General features: G+C 38.2%; 2 protein-coding genes and 1 long non-coding RNA gene across 4 annotated transcripts in view; 2 read left to right on the top strand and 1 right to left on the bottom strand.

Moving 5' to 3' along the window:
• The window catches only part of LOC108386360 (uncharacterized), a 29,930-nt gene extending 23,073 nt beyond the window's left edge, over positions 1-6,857 (top strand). Inside the window, exon 5 of the long non-coding RNA XR_012122081.1 lies at positions 1,119-6,857. This is a non-coding gene — a long non-coding RNA (uncharacterized lncRNA). The remainder of the gene's footprint in view (positions 1-1,118) is intronic.
• Positions 6,858-10,422: 3,565 nt separating this feature from the next.
• KRR1 (KRR1 small subunit processome component homolog) lies at positions 10,423-24,037 on the top strand. 2 transcript variants are annotated; one of them, XM_017644180.3, is made up of 10 exons: positions 10,425-10,886; positions 12,408-12,580; positions 13,897-14,031; positions 15,149-15,274; positions 15,364-15,447; positions 16,563-16,619; positions 17,547-17,717; positions 19,577-19,654; positions 19,760-19,853; positions 21,469-24,037. In XM_017644180.3, exons 1-10 carry the CDS (start codon positions 10,805-10,807, stop codon positions 21,606-21,608), a joined length of 1,140 nt encoding a protein of 379 aa, XP_017499669.1. In that variant the 5' UTR covers positions 10,425-10,804; the 3' UTR covers positions 21,609-24,037. The 2 variants fall into 2 exon arrangements, with proteins under 2 accessions (XP_073070983.1, XP_017499669.1); XM_073214882.1 differs by lacking the exon at positions 15,364-15,447 and having other exon boundaries at positions 10,423-10,886.
• Positions 22,648-25,976, bottom strand: part of LOC108386358 (glioma pathogenesis-related protein 1) — a 31,375-nt gene continuing 28,046 nt past the window's right edge. The window contains 4 exon segments of the mRNA XM_037009052.2: positions 22,648-22,785; positions 22,788-22,913; positions 23,009-23,035; positions 25,676-25,761. Coding sequence (XP_036864947.1) covers positions 22,760-22,785; positions 22,788-22,913; positions 23,009-23,035; positions 25,676-25,761 — 265 coding nt within the window. The 3' untranslated portion in view covers positions 22,648-22,759.

Raw genomic sequence — 25,976 nt, 5'->3', positions numbered from 1 at the left:
TCTTGTCCTAGCAAACTATGGTCACTACTCATCGATTTAAAATTAATGTTATTATGTTTCCAAAATAGTGAATTTTGATAAATTATAATAGATGCTCAGCTATTGCCACTTAATGCTAGCCAAATAAGAAATTTATCTTAGATGAAAGCAGAGTTTTAAAAGTCACCATTTAAGTAAAGATGTAGTCAAATTGCATTCTGGCAATAGGAATTGTTCTGGTCTGTTCAGGCTGCTAGAACAATATACCATAGACAGGGCCGTTTATAAACAGCAGAAATTGTTCACAGTCTGAAGGCTGGGAAGCCAAGATCAAGGCACCTGCAGGGTCAGGTCTGGTGAGGGCCAGCCTTCTGGCTCACAGAAACCAGAAAATATCATTTTTCCTACTTTACAATTGAGAAAGTGGAAATGTAGAAAAATTAAGTAAATTGATGAAGGTCACACGACTAGAAGGTTGCAGAGCTGGGATTCAAATGCAGACAGTGGTCTTTTTATCCAATATCAGTTCACTCAACAAATATTAAGCATGTGCTGTGGGAGGGATACTGTGTCAGAAGATGAAGAAGCAAAAAAAAGTAAGAAGTAAGTCTCAATCCCTTCTTTCAAAGAAGTCACCACTAATTTTAAAAGAACATGAAAGTACCTCAACTCCAGGATACCACAGAGAGCCATGCTGTGTGGAAGGAGGGTGGTTTTTCTCACATGGAATTTTCTCATTAAAAATGCCCTTTCTTCAGGAGAAAATCAGTGATGGAGGCTTCCTGAAATTTAGGACTGTAAAATATCTAGTCCCTGTTTTTCTCCCAATTCGAACATTTTCTGTGAGAGCAGCTGTGGCCATGTGTCAGGGACAGTGTGACAGAGGGGACTTTGGCCAGCACAGTCCCCGCCTGCCGGTCGCGCTCCATCCTCACCAACCAGAGCTGATGGGTGGAGGAAAGACCTTTCTTTCAGAGTCAGCAAAGCTGCAGGTGTGACATCCCCAAGGGAAAGGCCCTGCCCCGTCCTGACCCAGGAATGAGGACTCACACCAAGAAATGGCTAATTCCATTGCAGATAATTGTATTACAAGCTCAGAGGGAACATTTTCTCCCCCCCCCCTTTTTTTTGCCTGTTAGTTTATCGGCGCCGCCTGAGGAAGGGACCCTTGGAAATCCTGTGACAATGCTGCCACATTGCCCCACACTGGCATTATCATCAGCTGAAACAATCTCTTCGTTGTGTGGTGGTCATCTGTCCTCTCTGATCAGGATGTGAGCGCCGTGAGATCAGGGACCTCATCTGTCTCGCTTAGCACTACATACTCCACGCTCAGAGCTACGCCAGACGCCCAACAGACAGCGGATGTGTCCGACAAGTGTTTATTGATCATGACTGAGTGAATGAAGGGATAAATGCTCTATTTTAACAGGACTTTCATGAAGCTAAAAGCCATATCTTCTAAGAAGGAGTTAGCCCCTCCATTTTACCAAACTTATTTTTCCCTCATTTCATTTCTCAGAAAGAGTCTTGTATTTCATTAAGCAAAAATAGGGCATCAAGAGATATGTGACCCTATTTCAAATGCTGGTAGGTGTTTCAAATATCGATTGCTTGTAAGAAATAGCCTGAGAACATAATGGCTTAACACCACCAGATATATTTCTTGATTCTCCCATTTCTGCAATCTGGCTGGACAGTTCTTTTGCCCCCCATGGTGTCTACTGGAGCTGAAATGTCTAAGATTGTTTCTTCACTCACTGATACCCAGAATGTCAGCTGTGATCTCTGGAGCAACACAGAGCTGGCCAGACATGTCTCTCTTTTTCCACTTGGCTTAGGCTTCCTCACAGTGAAGTCGTCCCAAGGTAGCTGAGTTCTTACGCTGCAGCGCTTTTCTAAGAAAGAAGCAGCAGAAGCTGCTGCTCTTCCTGAATGCTTGACTTGGATCCGCAGAGTCCTCTTCTCAGCATCCTGCCGGTCTAAGGGGAGGAAGGAAGCATCCTGGGGCCAACGGGGAGGAAGGGAGGAGGAATAGGCTCAATCTCTTGGTGTGAGGAGTGATGTGCATCACTAGTGGCTGTCTGCAGAGGCTCTGTGTCCCCATAGGGAGGTGGTTCTAGAGTGGCCTGCCTGCCTGCCTGTGTACCAGTACGTGCCAGGCAGGGACAAGCAGCAGAGTGCTGGGTGAGGCGGGAAGACAGTGCGCCCTCCTTGCTCCTAGCTTGGTGCTGCTGACATGTTGATATCACTTCAACACTTCGATGTGGCAGCAGCTCCAGCCAAGTCACTACTGCCAGTTGCTCATCTGTCATTATGCCCATCTGTCCTCAAATATGACTGATGACCTTTATAAAGGTTCTTCAGCTTTATTGAACACCTGTCTTCTGCAAAACCACATGAGATTCGTAAAAACCTCCTCATTAATAATCACCGCATCCCCGTTGGGAGTTTGAAGGAGATAGGTATATTCTCATTTTAGAAATGAAGAACATGCAACAAATGAAACGCTAGGGAGCTTCACCAAGATCACAAAGCTGGGCAGCGAATGAAGGGAAGAGGCAATGTGTGTGTATGAGAGAGAGAGAATGAGAGACATGCACACAGACAAAGAAGGGGAAAGACAGGGAAAAAGGGAAGAAGAATCATCAAAATTTTTTTCTTTTTTCTTCCAATGCTATATGACAACAATTTATATGTCTTAACATGCTAAACACTTTCCAGAAGCAATAAACTTCTGGTAAAAACAGACTATGACTTGTCCCCACAAAATCATTGTGTTGAAATTTAAACTATATTAGATTCAAATGTGCTTTATGCCCTCCTAGCTGTACATCCTTGGACAAGATACTAGCCCTCAGGTGTGGGTGAGTATGTTTCGAAGTTCCGTTGGGCAGATTAAAGGAAGAGACACAGAGCGTGCCATGTGTGGCAAGCGGTATAATAGGCGCCCAGTAAATAAGAATGGCTGTTGTAAGGCTCTTGATAGTAGGATGATTGATATGTTAATTGAAATGAAGAGGATTTTTTAAAGGCCTTCTCTCTTTGTTATTCCTACACCTAGTGATTTTTAAAAACAGCAGGATTGATTTATAGTTAATGAGTTTGCATGCTCTCAAATGCAGCTAAGTCAGCACATTTAGATCTTAGTCTGTGTGACCTTGCGCCAGTTAATGTTTCTGGGTGTTAGAATGCTCATCTGTAATTTAACAGAGATGGACCACACGGTCTCTAAAGTTTTCTAAGTCAGCACATTTAGATCTTAGTCTGTGTGACCTTGCGCCAGTTAATGTTTCTGGGTGTTAGAATTCTCATCTGTAATTTAACAGAGATGGACCACACGGTCTCTAAAGTTTCCTACATTTTCCGACATCTACAGTTCTGTAGAAATAATGAACACATTTCAATTCTTTATTCAAGCTATCATTTATGACCATGTTGCCCTCTAGTGGCAAGAATTAAGGAAAAATGATCCTGAGAAAGTTTCATGTCCACAGCATTTTGGTGAATGCTTTGGCTTGCTTCATAATTGTTCTAGCATGTCTATATGAAAATTACATCCCAAATTACCAACTTTCAACGACAAACATTTATACAATTTTTGAGAGTCAGCAATGTGTGAGCAGCTTAGCCGTGTGCTTCTGGCTCAGGGTCATGTAGGAGGCTGTGATCAAGGAGTGAGCCAGAGCTGCTAGTCTGAAAGTTTCACTAGACTGGACGAGGTGCTTCCAAATTCTCCTACCAGGCTGATGGCAGGAGGCCCCAGTTCCTCACCCTGTGTATCTCCCCAGAGGGCTGCTCAAGATATGGCCCCTGGTTCCTCCCAGGACAAGCCATCCCAGAGAGAGAAGCCCAGGACATAAGCTGCCATGTCTTTGCGGACTAATTTCAGAAGTTTTATACCATGGATAAATGAACTAGAATTATATAAATTCAACATGGGTAAATTTCAAAACAAACAATTGTACAAATAAAGCAAGTTTTTGAGTACATACAGCATTTGTATTTATAAATATACAGTTTATGTATATAATAATATGATTGTATACAAGTTTATTAACATAGTGTGTAGATATATCATATATAAAATGAAGAAAGCCTACTTTAAAGATTGTGTGTGTGTCTGCTCATGCATGTGTGTACAGTAGCCATATGACAAAAATACACATGGAAATGACAAATACTGAACCTGTCATAGTGATGACTTCTGTTGGAAGGGGATAGGAATGAGACTGGGGAGGTGCCTACAGGGACTTTAATTGTCAATATTTATGTTTTAAGTTTAATTATGACTATACAAACAAAACATTTGTTATATTAGTCTATTTGTTTTCTGAAACAGTCCATAAAAAGTCAAATCATGTAGTTACCCCTAGAAAAGAAAATAAACAAGACTCTGGAGTGACTTCATTTTACATATATGTAAGATTTTATCATACAAACATTTATGGAAATTTGCACCAAAAATGACAAAATGTTAATATATATTTACAGATAAAGGGGTCTGGGATGATGGTTGCATTGTTTCTTGTATTTTTTTTTTTATTCTCTTCAAAATTAAAGAGAAAAAAATACAGTCATCTCCTGTAGGGAAATATGCTACATGATGTGGAACATTATTATTATAAAAGAGGGCTGCACCAAGTCACCACAATTGTAGCAGGCCACCTTTTCAGTATCACATGTGCCTGGAGAAATATAAATAAATTTATTAGATCAATCAGTGTATTTCATAAATCTCACAGCAAATATAGAGGATTATTTGACACATCCTCCAAATAAAATTTTAGCAAATGATTCCTCCATCTATCTTGTGACTGGGCCTAAGTAATTCTTTACGTGTAAAGCTTATTTTAATGAAATGGTGGCATGGCAATGAGGGATAGTGATGGATAAAACATGAAAATCAATTATTAATCCTTAAAATGACTTATTATACTTACTGTAGTAAACACTGTGTATTTTGCACAGCATCCATTCCCCCTATTTTGGCAACAACCCTCAATCTCCCTGTAGGAATCATTCCTTCCTATTTCCTGCCCACATGGTTTAATATGGGTGTGACCCACCTCTGGCTCCAGCATGTAATACAGGACCGGTCACTGAAAGTCTTCTTATGGAACTTTTAGGAAGAAAGAAATTTTTCTTTTAAGGAGTTAATCTTGGACATCTGCTTCAGAATAAAGACAGCACAGAAAAAGCAAAGCAAAAGATAGAAGGAGAAGAAAAAGAGAGAGATCGTGACTGAGAAAGAATATCAATGTCTCTAACATTGTTGAGGCCCTAGATCCAGTCCCCAGGTGTGTAGGACAATCAATCCTCTACTGGTTACTTTGAGTTTCTATGACTTGCAGTCAAAGGAATCTTGAGTAATATCCCTAAATACAAGTACTAAAGCATACTCAAATTCTAACTGTAGAAGGCATGTGCCTGTTTTTTAAGACAAAGGAGCCCCTCCATCCCCTTGCCCGCCTGGGGAGCTCTAAGAGGAGAGCCCAAGTGCCCATGAGGTTGGATCCAGGCTCTGCACCCCTCCCATGTTGCTTTAGGTTAAGGGTGACTCGATGGCCCCATGCCCTGAGGCTTCTGTGAAAGAGCATGACAGTTGTGTGAACATCCCATCAAAATGCAGGTAAAATTTATGAGGACCCAAATATATGTGCTTTTCTTGGGAAAGGGTCTATGGATTTTGTCATGTTAATGAAGGGACTGGTTAACCAAGAGGTTAAAATCAATCAATGTTAGATGATCAAAGGCAACAATCTAGTGTTAAAGTCTGAATTTTCATGTCTCTAAGCATGTCGGGTAGCTAGACTTTTTAATTAGACAATTTGAAACAATGAACAAGCAATGTCACCATCTTATTAACATCGTGAAATGACTTTTTTATATACAAAACCATTAAATGTTTGAAATACTTAATCTAAAAAGTTCATTTCATCACAAGCCATCTGTGGTTACCACTATGTAAATGATGGAAGAGGCACATAGATTTAACAAATGACTAGAAATCTTATTCCTGGAAAAGTTCAAGTACTCCCCAGTGTCATGTAAGGAAATAAAAGACTGTAGTTTACATGTTCTGTTTGCATAAAATAATAATTCTCAGCAGTATCAATACATTTCACATACCCTGATTAAATCTTAAATATTCACACATGCATTAAAAAGCCTTCTATCTCCATGGTGGAGCCTAGTACCATAAAATGTGCTCCAGCTTTTATTTAGGGAGAAGAATATTATAACTTAAAATTAAATCGAAGCTATTGCTTAAAATAAGTGCAAACAGGAAGAGAAAAAAGAAAGATTGCCCTGGAAATAGGAGATGCTAGATTAGATTCCCAAGAAAATTTAATGTTTTGTGAGCCTGGGTTCTGGAGAGACTAGTATTCCACCAGTAATGAGTGTCTGAGACCCCAACCATCTGCCATATGTACAAGTCCCATTTTTTGCTCCGGTAGTGAGACAGCAGAATTTCAGAATGTCAGTGGGGAGTTGAGGGAGATGGAACAGGATTGCCCATTGAGGAACCGACATAATTATGAACAGCCATCTGGAAACATTGGCTTTTGATACCCGGCAAGTTCTGTCCTAAGTAGGTAAAAAGAGTGGAAAAAAAACTTTGCTTTCATTGTATGCCTGGTTAGGAGTAAAACCCTTACTGGCCCTTTGAAGTGGCGTCATAGTAATTAAGAACAATTACAGACCTGAGTTTCACAAGCTTAGCATTATTGACATTTTGGGGTTGGATAATTCTTTGTTGGGGCTGCAAGTTCTTGGGCCCTGTCCCCAACTTTCTGAACAATTATAAACTGAGAATGGAGTCACCCATCCACGTGATTCTGAGGTTGGCTTAAGTTGGAGAAATGGTAATTTTACTCAACTCCCTCATTTTGCAGTTGAAGAAACAGAGGTTGGTTAGGTGTTTTCTCAAGACCCAACCAACGCCTAGCAGCCAAAGAAGTATGTCATATCTTGTTATTCAGAGAGTGTGTAAAGCATGGCCTTGCATGAAGAGATGGACGTCCTGGAAGAGTATTTCATCCCAGCGCCGTGACACATGAAACATATCGCCACACAGCAGGAAACATTCCAAGACTGGCTGGATACGATGCTCAAGGCTGGCGTCTCTCCTAGGCTCCCGGGTCTGCCGTGCTTTCACGCAGGGTGTTTCACTTTCATTGACATTATTTTTCTAAAGTTGGGTTTATAACGTGGGTAGTTTACAGCTAGCCTGCTTCACTGGGTTTTCTCCTTCTCAACTGTTATCACTAGATTCCTTTCTAATACACAATCACTTGGAGTTAGAAGGGGCCTTATTTTTATAGCCACAATTATTATTACTGTTATCAATGCTGAAAGATATGTGTTAAGATTTTACATCTTTCTGTGAGGTTGATTGGATTGGAAGGCAGTTTGTGTATAAGAAAATTAAAATGTGTCATCCCTACATACCATTTGAGAAACCCTCTCTTGATTGCTTTTTTCTTTAAAAATCAGCAAAGAAAAAGTACAAAAATAATTTTTACCTCTAACAAATAAATGTAGAAATGTTAAATGGAAAATAAATCACGTGCCCAGTTTTTATGTTTTTAATAATAAGTGTCTCTCTCCCCTCCCCCAACCCCAGATATTGTTAAGCCACATTCTGACTTCTCTGCCCACTACCCTTTGGTTTACAATTTTGTGAGAATTAAGGTCTCCAATTCCAAAGAAGAGTTATGAGGCCAACTTGCTTCTCATGGGAAAATGAATAAGCAGAGTAAGAGTTAGCGGAACACATTTGCAGGAGGACAGCTACCTGTGGGTCTGGATTGTTTTAAGGGGCCAGGGAGGAGAGAAGTCACAATTTAAATGAGTCTGCCTGCTGGTGCTGTGACATGGAAAGGACTTTGCCAGCCCAGATTTGTGCCAAGAAACTCTTCAGAGATAGCAATTTTTCTTTCCCCTATTAGTGTATTTGTGCAATTTCTGGAAGTAACCTTGCAGATCTGAGGACATATTTATACTCAGATTTCCAAGGATACTAAAACAAAATTATAAACTGTGATTGATTTACAATTTTATTGGTATGTAAATGGCCATCCTTTGAATTGTCTCTATACTGAGAGGAATACAATTTTGGTGATCACTGTTTCATAGACTTCCCTACGCATATATACAGTTTTACATAAACAAGTCATATTCACGCTGTTTTATCATGAACATTTTTTTCAGTCTTTATGTCTACTTGCGTTTTCTTTTCTAATTGCTTTCATCACTAAGGTAGGCAGCCTTGTAAACTTGATGTGTATCCTTCCAAATCTTTTTTCATTGTACAATCACAGTCATATACACACACAAACACACATATAATTATTATGCCCAGCACACAGAACAGAATCAAGTATTTAGAACAGTACCTGAGACATAGATGCTCAATAATATTTATTGAATGGTTTGTTTTATAAGAATGGAATAAATATATAATTATTACATATGTGATTGTTACATATACTATCATTATTATGTGAATGCAAGGCATTTTTTTATAAATGCAAGGAATTATATTTCTATTCATAGTTTTAAAATATATATTTAAATACATAAATGTATAATTAAATATATATAGATATAATTGCCCCATGTTTCTCATCTGGCTGTTGTCACTAATTTCTCTAGGTAATCACTCCATATAGATTTAATTAATGCTTATGATTGTTTGCTAATCTCTCAGAGTTATAAAGGTAACATAAATTTGACTACATTCCTAATTTACAGTCAAGATTTTTACTTTTTTTGCTACTATATATAAATAATAACTAACATCTATTGAGTATGTACCACTTGCAAAGCATTTTTTTTTTTTAGCATTTTACATGTATAAAGTCACCAAGTTAAGGTTATCCTCCCCATTGCAGGAAACTGAACAGGGTGGGTAAAATACTTGCTCTGACCTATTAATCCGTGCAGCTCCGAAGTCCTTCTCACTGAACTACTTCTGTATTCGTCAGTAATCAACACAATTGTACCTATACCCAAAGGAATGGTGCTTTATCTTTAGTTTTCCAGGAGTGGAATTATTGTGTAAGAATGTGTTTATATTTTATATTGATAAATTGCTTTCAAACAGGCAGAAACAGTTTACATTTCCACCAGCAGTGTATGAGAATGCTTTTTCCTCCAGCAGATTATCATTTTTAAAAAGTATTTTTATTATTTCTTTTTTGTCAGTTTGGAGGATGAGAAGCAGTATTTCATTGTTGTGTCTATATGCTTTCCGACAGTAATGAGGGTGAGCACATTTATCATCCACTTGGATTTACTCTACTATAAATTTCTGTATTAGGGTTCTCCAGAGAAACTATATATCTGTATATGTCTCCCTATCTCTACCTGTATCTATAGATTTGTATGCCCAAATGAATATGGAGGCCTGCCAAGCCCAAAATCTACAGGGTGGGCCTTCAGGCTGGAGATCTAGAGAAGCACTGATGCTGCAGCTCAAGTCTCAGCGCTGTGAGGATGAAAACCCAGTCCTCCTAATACATTTGCAAGAACTATCTTTTCCGTGTAACAGTCTTTCTGGAGCTGCTAGTGGTCAGACTGGTCAGATCTGAAGTCTAGCTCACCTCTTACTAGTGAATGAGTTCTTTAAAATAAGGATAATAGAAACCTGCTTCATAGGGTTTCTAGGAACATTGAAGGAATTGCTTTCACTTCTTACTTGTTCTATTATAGGGATTTGTCACTGCTTTTTCATCAAACTGTACTAATATAGGGATAAAACCATTGCCTATCATTTATAAGACACACAGGATAAAAGCAAAAATCCTAACATAATCATGTCTCTTGGTATATTCTGCCCCTAAGTAACAGTCTGTTTTATACATGAGTCTCATCTACAAAAATGTAATTCTTAAAGAAAATACGCAAAGGGGGATTTCAGATAAACGTTCCCAGTTTCACTAGTGCAAGGAATTCAACCAATCAAAGACTTTCCCTAATAGTGCTGCAGAAAATTTTAGAAACGGTAAGCAGTAAGACCAATTATCAAAAGAAGTCTTAAACTTTAAGGGGTCTAGGAACTTTTAGATTCCTAGAAGCATAAAAAATTGTAATAGTGATGGAGCTCACATCTTGAAGTCCGGCATATGCAGCGTTGGGGGCAGACAGCAGTTACTCATTTGGAGAAATCTAAGGCGAGGTGAAATACTTCGTGTCGCTTAATTGCTATCCCTCTGACTTAGAAAAATAAACACCAAAACCCTAGAAAATTACCATCAGAAACAAGGACTTTGAAAACTGACCTTCCGAAAAACTATCCATCTTTACAGCTTTGTTTAACTCTAAGGATTAGAAATGCACATAAAGTGCCCAGCACAAAGCAGGCTCACAATAAATGGCAGCTACTGCTGTCACTTGCTGCCCTCGAGGACCATGTGATCTCCTATCTGTACCTCCTACTGGTGCCTAGTACTTATTTGCCGATCATAGAAATATTTATAAAACGAACGAGCGCCATCAGTAGTGGTCTGATGGCAGTTTGTGGTCAAACCCGGAGTCCCAGGTGACGCCGAGGCCGCGAGAACACTGCAGGTAGGACGGCCGCCGCCCCTGAGCAGAACCCCACGTCTCGGCAAGCGGCCCAGCTCCGGGACGGCGGGGCCGCGCTCCGGCCCTGCGCGAGCTCTGGCGTCCGCGCGTCCGCCCGCCCGCACCGGTGCTGCGCAGTCTCCTCTTCGGCGTTCCGCAGAGCCCTTTGAGTAGAGGGACTTCTTACGACTAGAACCCGGCCGGCTTTACGAACTGCTCCACTTCCGGCGACAGCGGAAGTAGCTTGAGGATGGCGTCCTCGGTGAGCGGGCGAGCCGCGGTCTCTGGGAAAAGGGAACCTCGTAGCAAGAAGCCGAAGCCGGAGAGCCGTGGTGAGGCTGTGTGAGAGCCGAGGCCTGGGGTCTGGAAGGCAGGCTCCTCTGTCGCGGGTCTCGCGTCTGTACTGGCGGGAGCGCCGCCGGCCTCGTGCTCCTGCCTGGGCGCCTTGCCGGAGGCTCGGCGCGGTGAAGGTGCCGCCCGGTCCGTCTTCCGTAAAGGACGAGGCTTAGGGGACTGCGGGGGCCGCTGCGGGACCTGACACTCGCGGAGGTGGCTGGAAGCCGTTGACAAAATGAGGGGCGGAGTGGGTCGGAGGGCAGGTATGGGAGCGCCGACCGTGGAGGGGGAGGAGCATCTGGAGTGTTCTTGAACGTGTCAGAAACCTTGAACTCTAATGTTGTAGGCATCAGGGAGGTATTAAAGGAGTTTTGTTGTTTCTAATGATTTAATGTACATAGCAGAGTACAATTTATGTACAACTGACAGAATAAAACTAACGTGAGAAAGGAGCACTCCGAGCATCAAGCAGAAAAGAGCATTACCCCACCGGAAAAGCCCTTCGAGGAGCACATCTCCATCGAACTATTTATTCTTTTCTTCTTGGGGGAGCTGAAGTAACCAGTCTGAATTGTGTTGATCATTCTGCTCTCTTTCGTTATAATCTTTACTACCTATGCAAAAAGGGATTTAGTTTTATCTGTATTTGAATTTTATATGAATGAAAGAGGACTGTAGGCATTCTTCTCTGGCTTCTTTGTTCTGGTTACTCAGTCGGTGATAGTTGTAACTGTAGCTTATTCTTTTCATTAATCTACGATGCTTCTTGTATGAATATACACGTATTTCTATTACCGTTCTACTGTTGGTGGACATTTGGGCTTTCCCTATTGTTTGCAATTATAAACGATGCTGCTGCAAACATCTTTTGTCCATAAATCCTGGTCATGTTCCAGGAGTTCCAATAGGTTGTGTACATGGGATTGGAATCCTTGAAAGTATAGCGTATGTGCAGATAATGCTAACTTACTCCCAAGGGAGTTGTGCCAGTTTACGCTCCCACCAGCAATGGAAGAGCGTTCTAACAGCTCTGCATATACACTAACACTTGATAGTACATGAATTTTGAATTTCAGTCATTTTAGTAAGGCTGAAATGGTATCTGGTTAGGGTTTTAATTTTAACTTTCCTTATTACTCATGAGGTTGCACATCTTTTCATATGTTTTGGGGCTGTTTGTGAAACTCCTGTGTTTCTTAAGTACCCACTATCTGTCAGGTAATGCAGAAGTTTCTTAAGTACCCACTATCTGTCAGGCAAATGCTAGTTACTGAGGACCCAAGGAGAGTCCCTGCCATTAAGTAACCTTGTCTTAGAGAGAACTGAAACACCTACAGATAATTCCTACGGTGTGTTGATGATACTGATAGAGCTTTGTTTGTTGTTGAATAATCTAAAAAGCATGGGAAGAGGAACTGCAGTGAGATTATTGGGAAGTTTGTAAATGTATCTACTAAGTGTTCAAAAACTGTCCAAAATAAGGTTAAATCTGACGTATGAGTAGTTTACCTCCGCAGATGAATCAGAACTCCTCACTGTTCCTGACGGTTGGAAGGAACCAGCTTTTTCCAAGGAGGACAATCCCAGAGGATTCTTGGAGGAGAGCAGTTTTGCAACTTTGTTCCCAAAATACAGAGAGGCTTACCTGAAAGAGTGCTGGCCATTGGTACAGAAAGCCTTGAATGAACATGTATGTATATTTTGTATATTTCTTTGAGATTTGCTCCAGTTATACCTTTACTTTTAAGTATATGTGTGCTGGTGGGTTTTTTTTGAGGTACTAGCATAACTGGTTATTTGACTCCTTTGATACTTTCAATAGCTTAGATAAGCTTTATTCTTATAATCCATTTGTTTTCAATTTCATAATTAATCACTTTGAAAAATATACATACCTTTAAAATTGTAGGTATTTCATGGACTGACACTCAACCATGAGCTTCCAAGTTTCCGAATGCTGTCGTAGTTGCCATGTAGCCATACAGTTTAAGTCTAAGCATGTTCCTGAATTGTGATTTTTCATTTTAAATGAGATGTTTATGTGGCCAGCTTGCCCTCTGTGTTGCTGCTGGCAGGCTCCTAGAGCAATGTTTGTTTTTGTTCAAACTGGATTGAAAGTCATTGTGGATCAAGAAGTCAATTTAGTGGATAAAAAACAATAAATCACTTGTGGAATGGTAAGTAAAACTTAATGAAGCTTCTGGTTCTGTGTGTGTGTCTGTGTACCTAGCAGGTCCTGATAGAAAATGTGTTGCTCAGCAACGGTACTGCTCTGGAGTCATTTGTGCTCATTAGGTAGGAGGTGGTTCGGCAAACTCCACACTGTTTTTTATAGCTGTCTACGGCTGAGATTGGACTTTTTTTATGTTCAATAAACTCAAAGAGATACAACCTTATGTTGAATTGTTTGTCACTTACTATGTTGAAATGTCCTTAAGATTATGCTCACAAATCAAAACAGCATTTTTATTTGCTTTGTTGAAATCTGACTCTTCCTGTTGAGGCTAAGTGCATCATTTTCCAATTACTGCTTCTTTCTGAACCTATGACAATTTGTTTTTACTTTGGCTTAGCCAATACAAACCAGCTAGAAAAAAGTTTGAAAAGGAAAGTTCAATTCCACTCTAGGAATAGACAGTAGATTAGAGCCGGGTCCAAGGTAGGGAAGCTGTAGCTTTAGTTTTTGCCTTAGGTCTTTATGTCTTCATTTGGATTGCTAAATACTTTTTAAACTAGAGGTAATCTTTATTCCAGTAAGTACAATGTATTCTAAAGCCAAGCAACTATACTTGGTTTCAATTGTCTGAGTTTCTTAGATCCTTTGAAGTGTGAAAATCAGATATTCATTTTTTATATTAACTACCCAGCTTCTTCAAGGAAAGAATTGGTAGAATTTGAGAAAAAGCTTAATTTTCAATGATTCATAGTTTGATTAGGGCAGCCTTTATAAACATTTAAAAGTGGATTCACTCTGAAACACCTGCTCTTGCGCCTTCCCCTTCCCAGCATGTTAATGCAACCCTGGACCTGATCGAGGGCAGCATGAGTGTTTGTACAACAAAGAAGACTTTTGACCCATATATCATCATCAGGGCCAGAGACCTAATAAAACTTCTAGCAAGGAGCGTTTCATTTGAACAGGTAATTTGGAATCAGAGTGACTTTGCTTTGCATCAGCATTAGGAACAACATATAATAATGCCCCCCTTCCTTCATCCCCTGTCTTCAGGGAGTTTCACTTCTCTGCTTAGGTATCATGAACCCAGGCTTTGGAAAGAAAAGTATTATAAAGAATACTGATCAGGATTTATATTTTTTTTATGGCTGAATAATATTCCATTGTGGATATCACCTCATACCAGTTAGGATGGCCAACACAGAAAAAACTAGGAACAGCAAATGCTGGCGAGGATGAGGAGAAAGGGGAACCCTCCTACACTGCTGGTGGGAATGTAAACTAGTTCAACCATTGTGGAAAGCAGTATGGAGGTTCCTCATAAAACTAAAAATAGAAATACCATTTGACCCAGGAACTCCACTCCTAGGAATTTACCCAAAGATTAACAACTTCTCAGACTCAAAAAGACATACGCACCCCTATGTTTATCACAGCACTATTTACAGTAGCCAAGATATGGAAGCAACCTAAGTGTCTATCAGTAGATGAATGGATAAAGAAGATGTGGTACATGTACACAAAGGAATACTATCAGCCATAAGAAAGAAACATGCATTTGCACCAGCATGAATGGAGCTAGAGGGTATTATGCTCAGTGAAATAAGTCAGACAGAGAAAGACAAATACCAAAGGATTTCCTTCATTTGTGGAGTGTAACAATGAAGCAAACCTGAAGGAACAAAACAGCAGCAGACTCAGAGCCTACTAGTGGTTACCAAGGGGGAGAGTTGGGGGAGGGAGGGAGAAGGGGATTGTGGGATATCATGATTGGTTGCACGTGGTGTGTGTGGGGTCACGGGGAAGACAGTGTAGCTCAGAGAAGACAATAGGTACTCTGTGGCATCTTACTACACGGAGTGGACAGTGACTGCAGTGGGGTATGGGGCAGGACTCAGTAAGGGTGAATGTAGTAACCACATTGCTTTTCTTGTGAAACCTTCATAAGAGTGTATATCAATGATACCTTAATAAAAATTAACTAATTAAAACACCTAAAAAAAAAGATTGTATGTCAACGATATTTCAATACAAAAATTAAAAAGAAATACCGATCAGGTGTTTTCTTTATTTTTGCAAAAGGCAGTACGAATTCTTCAGGATGATATTGCATGTGACATCATTAAAATAGGTTCGTTAGTAAGAAATAAAGAAAGATTTGTAAAAAGAAGACAACGGCTCATTGGTCCCAAAGGATCTACACTGAAGGTACTTCTTACCAGTGGAAAACTAGAGTGTCTTCCTCTATCATTAATTTTCAGTGTACTGAAATTCAGTTTGCTGTTCTTTTGATACAGGCATTGGAGCTCTTAACAAACTGTTACATTATGGTTCAGGGAAACACAGTTTCAGCCATTGGACCTTTTAGTGGCTTAAAAGAGGTGAGAGCTGTTCAGTATCTTCAGTTAATTTTCAGCAGAGAACAATTGAAATAATTTGATTATAATAGTAAATTGTTTCATAGCAACAATTTTTTTGGCATGTTTTGTTTGATTTCCCATTAGTAAATACTTTTTAATGAATGTAATTTGAGGAAATCATCACTCCTGGACCCTAACATACTGTGGCCAACCTTTGGCAACTGCAGAGGCATGCATTTCTGAATTAGAAGGTCTCAGCGTGATTATTCCTTCCTTTACAGATGTTAAGTGGGTATTTAAGATCTTAGTCTGTAGCACATACAAGAAACATGGTCTAGTCACAGGTGCTCAACTGATTGGAGAATTTAGTAGAAATCTTGTTATTTGCAGTAGCATACACAGCCAGGAGAGATCAGAGCCTGAAAACTTCTTTGACATTAAGATATATTTTCTTTTGCTTGACTTTTAGTATAATATTTATTTAGGGTATTTGTAAATGTTTTAAACTTTAAATATTACTATCTGTGGAGTAGACACTGTTTCTATTAACTCCTTTTGATGCTATTGTTGTCTGAATGTGACTGTAAGGTCTTGCTTCCGTTCCAGGACTAATAGTAATTTTGTTAGACCTATTTCTCATAAGTTATCTGCCCTTTCTCATGTGGCAATAATAACTTAAATATATTGGATACTTTATAGGTTTGTAAAATCTGTATATATTGTTTTATTTAATTTTTACAAAAAACCCTTGAGGTAATTTTATTTCCATATTATAAATAAGGAAGCTAGAACAAGAAAATTAAATGCCTTTCCCAAATGAAGTGGCAGTCCCATCATTGGAGTACACATTTTCTCATTCTAATCTGCCCCTCAACTAAATCATACAGTTTTCCAAAGTGTTGTATTAGTTCTGTGTATCACATTTTAGCATTAAAGTTGAGACACTTCATTATATTCAGAGTAAGCTGATGATCACGAAAGATCTGGAAGTTACTGAGAGCAGGTGAATGAATTGTATTCAATTCGATGGCCATTGCCTGGTTCAGAGAGTGTTGCAATATGGTAACCCAAGGCCTTCTACCTAACTCATTAAAATCTTTATAAGTGACTAATTCCTTTTTCTTTGCAAATTTCAGGTTCGGAAAGTAGTCCTAGATACTATGAAGAATATTCATCCAATTTACAACATTAAAGTAAGAATTATATATTATAACAGTGGTTGTTAGACTTCTCTTGCTACAGAAATATTTCTTGAAATTAAATCTTTTCTGAGAGCCTAATAACAAAAAAAGCAGGATGATCTTGGGTAAATTGAAGGTAGCGCTCAGCTTAGTCAACTCAACCCCAGTCCTGCAGTTACAGCCTTTGAAGCTTAGGTCTGTGTGGAGTACAGACTGGAAATTACGGAAGGGGACACTGTAATGTATTATATAGTTCTAATACAAAAATAAGCTTCTAGAATTTGTTGTAGATGATACCACTCCAGTTTTCTTAGATTATGAGCCCATGTACTATATTTAAATCTTTCAGAATTTTGTCTTTTTTTTCAGATTGTATTGAAACCTTTTTTTGCAATTTGAAACCTTTGTTTGCAATTTAACACTCATAGACTCAGAGAGAACTATTATATCCCTTTGTGCACAAAGTTCATGATTGTACTTGGGAATGTAACCATGGTATAATGAGCTGTTTTATGATGGGTATTTGTCAGGCAGTTCACTTAAATTTGATGAACCTTAGTTAAAAAGTCACTCTTTGGGGTGAAAGAACAATTTTGAGTTACATTGGGACATTAAAGATAGAATCGATCTTTTATCTGATGCCTGGATTGCATCCTGTGATGTTTCAATATCTACAAAATTCTAAATGGAGCGGGGGATATGTGAGGATATTGGTTTCAACCATTCTGTATTTCTTAATCTAAATTTCTGATCTTGGTGAGTTATACGTTTGAGATTACGTATTTTTTTCTTTATGGAATTGGCATACTCCTACTGAAGAAGCTAAGAACTACTTTTAATTTTATTATTTATTGGAACAATATAATGTCTTAGTTTGACAGATGTAGGACTTTTGAAATTAACATTTTTTACCTTGTTCATCTGTTGCCATGACTGAAGACCTTAATGATTAAACGAGAGTTGGCAAAGGATTCTGAATTAAGATCACAGAGTTGGGAAAGGTTTTTGCCACAGTTCAAGCACAAAAATGTGAATAAACGCAAGGAACCAAAGAAAAAAACTGCTAAGAAGGAGTATACACCATTCCCACCACCACAGCCAGAGAGTCAGGTCAGTATGAAGTGTTGAATTTTTTTTACATGAGGTGTAAACTTTTAATCTATTTTTTCAGAAGCTTTATTGAGGGTATTTTAAGTGGAATTTGTGTGTCTGTGTGTTTAGGTGTGTAGAGACCTAAGAAACTGAAAGTAAGTGCATGGAGGCTTATTTGGAGCCAGTGCGTGGGGTGGGGGCAGGGACCTCACAGGGGAGTGTGACGTCCTCAGGGTGGTTGGTGTCAGTCATGCTCCTGTACCTACTGTAAATGTTTTGTGGGTAAAAATTTCAACGATTTAGCCTCAGTGCTCTCTACTCTGCCTCAGCACCATTCCTGTGACCACATATGGGCTCTATCGTAGCTCGTTTTGAAATCTTAAATTCTAATACTGATTCTTTTTCTAAGTTAGGAATGCCTGTCATTTTGTCAGTTGTCTTCTGGCTTAATTTCTTTCCCAAAATTTCCTTTCCTTTCTTGCTCATCACTGTTTTCTTTAATGTTCCCTTCTCCTTCTTTCACACCTGCTCATCAAAACTCTTAAACTTGGGGCAATTCTAAAACTCAACTTTTTTCCCATAATGTGGCTACCCAACATAGCTGGACAAAATCACATCTTTGGATTATATCCACTTTAATTCATGTTTCCAAGCTCAGATAGGTCTTTTTCCCATAATGTGGCTACCCAACATAGCTGGACAAAATCACATCTTTGGATTATATCCACTTTAATTCATGTTTCCAAGCTCAGATAGGTCCTTAGTGTTGTGTAGTAGTTCTGTGTGTCCTCTTAATTTTTCAGGCACCCTCCCACTCCTAGCAGATGACGTTGCATTTTATTTTACTGAAATATTTAAGACCATCAGGCAAGAACTCCTGCAGGTTCCTCTTCTCTCGCCTGTAATTTTTTCCATCTGCATCAGACCGTTCTTTACCTGTTCGTTGAATTCTGTCTTCACCTGTCTCCTGAGGGATCTTGCTCTGGGGGGAAGTGGAGTGATCCACTCCCCAAACCATGCTTCCATAACACCTGCTTGCTTTTTATGACCCTTTCCTATAGCTCGTAATCATCTTATAGTTAGTTCTCCCTATGACTGTATGCTGCCCAAAACAGCAGTGTGTCAGTTGAGTATTCTGCCACTTATATGCTATGTGACTGGGCAATTTATTTAACTCCTCCTTGACTCAGTTTCCCTATTGTAAAATGGGAAGAATGATAATATCTGAAGGAACTGTTAAGGAGGATTAAACGAACTAGCAATTGTAAGGAGCTTAGTAACTACAAAGAGTTTAGACCATTGCTTTAGATGATAGTGTTACATAAGTGTGAAGTAGATCATTTATGGATGTTGATTATATAGTAAATGAATGAGCCATAGCTTTCTCTAATTAATATTTAATTAGGCAACAAATCCTGACAATTCTTGTTTTTCATTTTACATGCCACTAACTTTATTCCAGGCTTTTATTTATTCTCCATTGTTTTGTACCTCAAACATTGCTGCTTTGGTCTTTTCAGTCCTCAGAAACCTTCAGTCATTTCTAAGTATTATCTCATTTCCTTTGCTTGCATTCCTTTTTGTATTTTCCCAAAACTGCCATTCCAGTTTGCTCTTTTTTCTGAATCACTGACCTCCCATCAACCTAGAACAGCCGGTTGTGTGTTCCACAAACATATCCCCTGCTTTCCTGCTTCCATGCTTTTGTGCCTGTGTTCCCTTCAGCACTGAGTACATTTCCTTTTCATGTTGCTACCTTTGTGAATTAATCATAGATACTCAACCCCACTGTCTTGACCTAAAGGACACTGTGTCTTGTAGAAAATTACTTCTCATCTATAGTATTTCTGATGTACTTGTAAATCTGATTTCAACAGATTGATAAAGAATTGGCTAGTGGTGAATACTTTTTGAAGGCAAGTCAAAAGAAGCGACAGAAAATGGAAGCAATAAAGGTAAGATTGTGTAGCTTACAACATTACTGACAAGTTCATAGAAATTTGAATTCTTATTTAACTATAAATTGTGTTTTACCAATGTATTTGTTATTAATAATGCAGGCTAAACAAGCAGAAGCTCTCAGCAAAAGACAAAAGGAAAGAAACAAAGCTTTTATTCCACCTGAAGAAAAACCAGTCAGGAAACCTAAGGAAGGTAATACTTGTTTTCCTTCTCCTTGGCATGATGTAAAAATCTGTTAGCTAAAAAGGAGACCCATAGTTAATTTGTCTGATCTCTGAGTGTTGAACAAATAAATAACCATACCCCCCATCAGTTCTCTTAGCATTTCATTAGTCACTAGTCCTAGGGACAAGAGATGACTGAGCTCATTTATTTAGTAGCAGCTAATACTTATTTAAGAGTGTCCCAGATTGACAGTTCTCTTGGCTCCTGATCATGTTTGGGAAGAACTCTTTGTTGCTAAAGCTATGAACCAGAGCAGTGAAGCCCCTGTAAAAATAAAAATAATTAAAGTGGTGAGATCCCTGGGCTCTGCTGTTGTGCCTCTCAGAGAGTGCGTATCAGAAGCCAGGCTTTTCTTCTCTTTACTGTGTGACCTGTGGCTTAAAGTTTGATTCCTGTATTGTTGCCATGGATTCTTCATCAACTTGGGCTCAAGGACACCAACAAAATAACAGGAGGGTCTTACTTGAGTGCATGAAAAAGATACTCAGAGACAACACTCTTGTGCCTTTCTTCTCCATTCTTAGCCTCATCTTGATTAATATTTTCTTTCTCACTGGTAATCTTGTAACTCTTTCTAATCTAACTCTCCCAAGTGGCCAATGGCGCAGTGAAGGGAGAAGGGTAGCTAGGAAACCAGGAGCACTGCCCGTGGCTATTGGCCAAAACCAGATAGAACATTACTTTTTAGTATCTCATATTATATCACTGTTAACAGCTTTAAAAATAACTATATTCTGTGTAGATGATGGGTTACGTAGAAGTTTAAAAAGTCATAAGTGTTATAATTTCAGTTTGTGCAGTTTGTATAATCTGTCAGTTTTCTACTGTGGAGGCAGTTCAGTAGCTAGTTTAATCTCGTTACAGCTGTTAATGTAGGCTCCCCGCTGTAGTGGAGGCTTTAAATCTCTGCTTCCCAGGTTGCTTGGAATTTTGAATGGTGGTGTTTTATCTTGTGACTCTCCTATGCTCTGAATATTATTCTTTAATTAGTGAGAAAAGGTTACGTTTTTTTTCTCTGCTTCCTTTCTTTTATTCAAGCTTTTGGCATTAATTAGATGATTGGGTTCTGTTGTTAGGATCTCCAAATACTCTTTTTAGCAAAATAGTTATTCATTGAACTAATATTTATAAAACTTTGTTTTTATTTGGTATTAGGTATTGTAGATTTTGACCTTCATGTCTAGTTACTAAAATTACTCAAGTTAGAAGAGCTAATGTAATATTCATGAAATGTAATTTTAAATCATTTTAACATGCAAGATGGAAAATTGGTATATTAATGAGTATTCTAAAGTTCCAAAATAATGGAAAACAATATAAGTAAAAATAATCTAAGTGCAGCTTAAGGGGGAAAATGTAGTTGGTTCAACTAGGTAAAACTGTAATGCAATTTTCACGTATACTTTCACCAGCATCTTTTTAAAGTGCTTTATGATCTGTCTTCTCTTAGTTTGAAGAAATTCCTAACTTTCCTCTGTATTTTATAACATGACCTTTCATTTACAACAATATTCTGAAATTACTGTCCTAAATATATATAAAAAGTAAAGAATTGTGTATATTGTGTCTTTAATTTGTCTAGCTTCTACTGAAACTAAAATTGATGTGGCCACCATCAAGGAAAAGGTTAAGAAAGCAAAGAATAAGAAACTGGGAGCTCTTACAACAGAAGAAGTTAAGCTTAAAATGGAAGCAGATGAAAAGAAGAAGAAAAAGAAGTAATATATTTAAAAAAAAAACCCTGAACAAGAACTTATTAAGCTATCTCCTTTTGTAAAGGATTTTGAGATACTAGGGCATTATTTGCCTTTTCTGTGATAAGTATTACTCTGATCACTTTTTTTTGGTATCATTAATATACAATCACATGAGCAACATTGTGGTTACTAAAGCCCCCCATTATCAAGTCCCCACCGCATACCCCATAACAGTCACTGTCCATCAGCGTAGTAAGATGCTATAGTCACTACTTGTCTTCTCTGTGCCGTACTGCCCTCCCCGTGCAGCCCCCTATGTTATCTGTGCTCATCTGATCACTTTTCTCTGAGTTTGTTTTGTTCTTCATAATAGTGTTTATATGAACAGCTAGTCTTTATAAATAAATTACTGTATTCATGTGTCTCTTCAAAAAATTATACTAGTAAATGAAACATTTCTTTTTATATATTGTACCTAATCTCTTTGCCTTTACATAATTTTTTACGAGTAATTCTTTAGGTTGTTTATATAAACATTTTTGAACTGTGGCTATTGTAATTATCCATCAAATCCAGTGTCTGATGCCATTGGTTAGTCTTCAAATAAAATCATGTCCCAGCTTTTGGTTTTGAGGAAAATAAATGCAGATTTTTTAGGTCTCTCTAATGATTAAAAGTATTTAGACTTAATTCTTTTTATCTCATTTTATGTTTTGTTCCAAGATTAAATAACCCATAAGCAAGCAAGGCCTCTTAAATCTCATAATTACTCTTTTCTGACCCTGGGGAAGAATAAACCAGAAACACATCACTTTGCAAGAAAGCAGAGAAAACCAGATGTTCAGAGTTGAAGCAGTAGAAATGTTTTTATGAATGGGCAGAGTACCTAGAAGCCCCTAAATCTAGCTCACTTGTTTTACAGATTGAGATGCTGAGAAACACAGGGACTGCGTTACCTACTCAGTCACAGTCGTGGCAGCCTGAAAACAGTACTTGTTCCCAGAAAAGTAGAAAGTAAAGATGAGTTTATCTATGGAGTTAGGAAGTCAAACAGTTTCTTCTGATTGAGGGTTTACTGCAACGACATATTTTTTATTCTGAAATATTTTTAAATTAGAAATACACCCAGCTTTTTTTTAACTATATGAATGAGTATGGTTTTTTTCCTAGATTTTATTAGTCCAGAAGGACTACATGAGGAATTTATGCTTGACCAAAATGGTAATTAGAACACTAAGTATTAGGATTGGTGAACTAACAATGAGGAAGAGAGATAAGTGTCTGTTGCGTGCAAGTATTGGCCAGTCTGGATACACGATGGAGTAGTAATCTGTAAAACAAACAAAATGTCCTCTTAAGCATAGTTTCTCATAATGCAGGAACATAATTCATATAGATCTTAAACAATTTAAGATTTGTACATACGTTTCACTTTGTCTCTCTCTGGGTTAACTGTGAAGTCAGAAGAAAGAAAAAAATTAAAATAGTACTGGTGACTCATTTGTTTTATTTTAAAAGCTAAGACTGTTTATAACTGGTTTAAAACTCTATTACCTGTTTTTTTGTCTTCACTGCAGTGATTTTCAAGGTTAATTATTCAAAACTTTTTTGTACTAATTTGATAACTTTTAATTGACTTTTTACATAAACTTTTTATATACCACTACCATAGAAGGAAAATCAGGTAATACATACAATTAAAAAAAATATTAAAACATTAGAATTTTTTAAAGAATATTAGTAATACTCAATGTAAGCAGTTTTTTAAAAATATATCTTCCTGAAAATAAGCACCTCTGAGAAAAATATTACTTGTGATCAGTCAGTAATAAAGAGACAGTGGTCTCTCACCCATCCCAGAATGTCATTAAATTATCAGTAGGGCATTTGGCTATCATACAGTCATTAACTCCTTTCTTTTCACTGAGCTTTATTCGAATTTTGACATTCAGCACACTGGAGAAAATTCCCCATCTACCTTAGGCTTCTTACTTTTGTTAAAAGACACCTTTTCCACACCAGTGTAAGCCAGCTGCTGCTGGAGTCCCATAGTGGACCCATCAAGGAGCTGACCCTGTACTTGGGAGCATCCATGGGCATCATCGCCGTGACTAGGCTTTGTCTGTGGTGAACTGCCATGAAGATGCTGCTACCTGAACTTCTGGCAGTTACATCCATGAAATCAAGGATGTGCTGTGCTAGTTACATTTGTTCTTACGTATGTATTTTTAAATGTTAAATATTCAGCTACTGAATGTTGAAGCAAATGCATGTGCTAGCGAAATCATCTTGTGTGCCATCAGTTCTGCAAAACTGTTCTGATTTGGCTTCCATGGATATTTATTGAACCTACCAACTGTTACCTAGAAGACCACAACATTTTTTCCTCCAGGTCTGCCATAATCTGTCAGAGATGGGATCTGTCAAATAAAAGCTTTTATCCTTAAAACTTAACCCCATGCGAGTAATGCCTGTGTCTTCCCTTACCTTTCTTCAGAACTCAGTGGCTTTTTGTTATTGACCTACTAAGAAAAATCTTTGTTTTCTGATTTATCCAAGATTACAGGCCATCTCAAGCTGGATCTCCAAGATCAAAAGTCTGAACTCCAGCAATTTTCTTCTTGTTATCAGTGTGATCATGTGGTTTTTACTAATTATCTAGGTTTTTAAAGGGAAAGAATGATTTTTTTTTAGGAAACCAGCTCTCAGATTAGTGCTTATTTGCTGGCCAGACTAGGCACTTTGGATACGAAGGTGAATTTAGAGCCCAGTTGGAAAGACAACTAAACAGGTAAAGGTTAAATTACTCTTTAAATAATTTTAAATAATTATCTCAGTTTTCATCACTGATTTTAAAGCAGCATCATTCTTGTTCATGGTCATAAAACCTTATCACCTAAAAGTTTGGACATAAAACACTTAAGAGTAAACTCAAGATTTGGCATTACAGGGAGGATGAATTTGGGGGTTACAGTATTTGAGTGCTGTTATATGACAGACCCTTGTTCTAAGTACAAATTTTTTCCCTATTTTTTTTACCAAATCTGTGAAGAGGTAGTCATCTATATTTTATTGTTTAGGAATTAAGTCCCAACACTTGCCCAAGAACACAGCAGTGAAACTGGAAATTGAACTCAGGCATACTGTTTATGAAATGTTTTAATTCATGTTATACTGCCTAACTTGGAAAATAAATAAATAGCATGCTTTTTAGTGTTGCAGCAATATGAGAGGCAAAATTCAGTTAATACATTGACACTCTGAGAAGAAATTCCCTTGCATTGTGGCTACATATTATCATTATCAAGTTCAACTAAGACGACTGACGTGAGTGAAATAAACAATAAACTGGGAGACATGACCACTTAGAAAGCTGGTCACAGTAGTGTTGCTGTACGTGGAATAAAGATGAGAATGCCACATATGCAAATCAGAAGGGAGCAAGCAGTTTAAAGGAAATGTGTAGTTTGCATCCTGGAAGGGACCTCCAAAAACGTGCAAGCATTGGTACACTTGCCAAACAAAATCTGTGCAGTTAAACGCAGTCCATTCTGTCCCTCTATTCGAAGCATCCCTCCCCAGAACAAAACAGTTTTGCTAAGAAGTTTACTAAAATATCCTTGGAAACAGCCTTTAGACTTTTCCTCATTAAATGCTATTTTGCTAATAAAAAGTGCCACATTGAAGCTTTATTCCATTTGTGTAGTTCCACACATGAAAATGCAAGACTTGGGTGCCTTGGACAGGTGGTAGCACAAAATTCAGAATTCTGATCTTTCAGACATACACATTATACAAATTTTGATCTTGCTGAAATTAGCAAATCTTGGGTCTATAGTTTTCCAACCCCATAGTCATTTCCAACCCCATAGTCATTTTTTGTTGTACTGATGAGAACTAAATAAAAGGGGTATTTGCTTTCCTAATTGTAAGCATACATATTCATTCTAGGACAGAAAACCATTGGTTTGCTACCTGATGCCAGCTTCCCAGAAAATACTATTAGGATAAAAATGTGCATTCTTAACTCTACAGAAAGTTACAATAGTTTAGAACACATTGTATTATAAGCAGATTGTTCCTTTTACTCACCGCAGAGATTGTCCAAACATTTGTCACTACTGGGGCAAGCACTGCAAGTGGATCCTTTTTTATATGGCCAAGTTGGGTAATTTCCTCTATAAGGTAGAATAAAGCTGTCCATTAAGAGGGACTTTTTTTTTTTTTGCAATTGAAATTTACTATGAATCCTTGACTAAATCTATAAACTGGAAGTCCACAGATTCAGAGGGTTCATAAGGGAAGTGCAGAGAGGGAAGCAGAAATGGAAGCCTGTTAATATTTACAGAGTTCTGTGTGCATATATCTGTAAACCTATGTCTTAATCTATATA

Source organism: Manis javanica, chromosome 10 (genome assembly GCF_040802235.1).
Source record: "Manis javanica isolate MJ-LG chromosome 10, MJ_LKY, whole genome shotgun sequence".
Classification (NCBI taxonomy): domain Eukaryota; kingdom Metazoa; phylum Chordata; class Mammalia; order Pholidota; family Manidae; genus Manis; species Manis javanica.
Note: the sequence above shows the minus strand (reverse complement) of the source record. Positions and strands in the feature narration are given on the sequence as shown.

What these genes read in the sequence shown, in the direction of transcription:
- KRR1 (XM_017644180.3), top strand. Translation starts at nt 10,805, where the DNA reads ATGGCGTCCTCGGTGAGCGGGCGAGCCGCGGTCTCTGGGAAAAGGGAA. An exon ending in CCAAAGGATCTACACTGAAG is followed by an intron (nt 15,275 to 15,363) that starts GTACTTCTTACC and finishes CTTTTGATACAG; the next exon opens with GCATTGGAGCTCTTAACAAA. An exon ending in AGAAAATGGAAGCAATAAAG is followed by an intron (nt 19,655 to 19,759) that starts GTAAGATTGTGT and finishes TTAATAATGCAG; the next exon opens with GCTAAACAAGCAGAAGCTCT.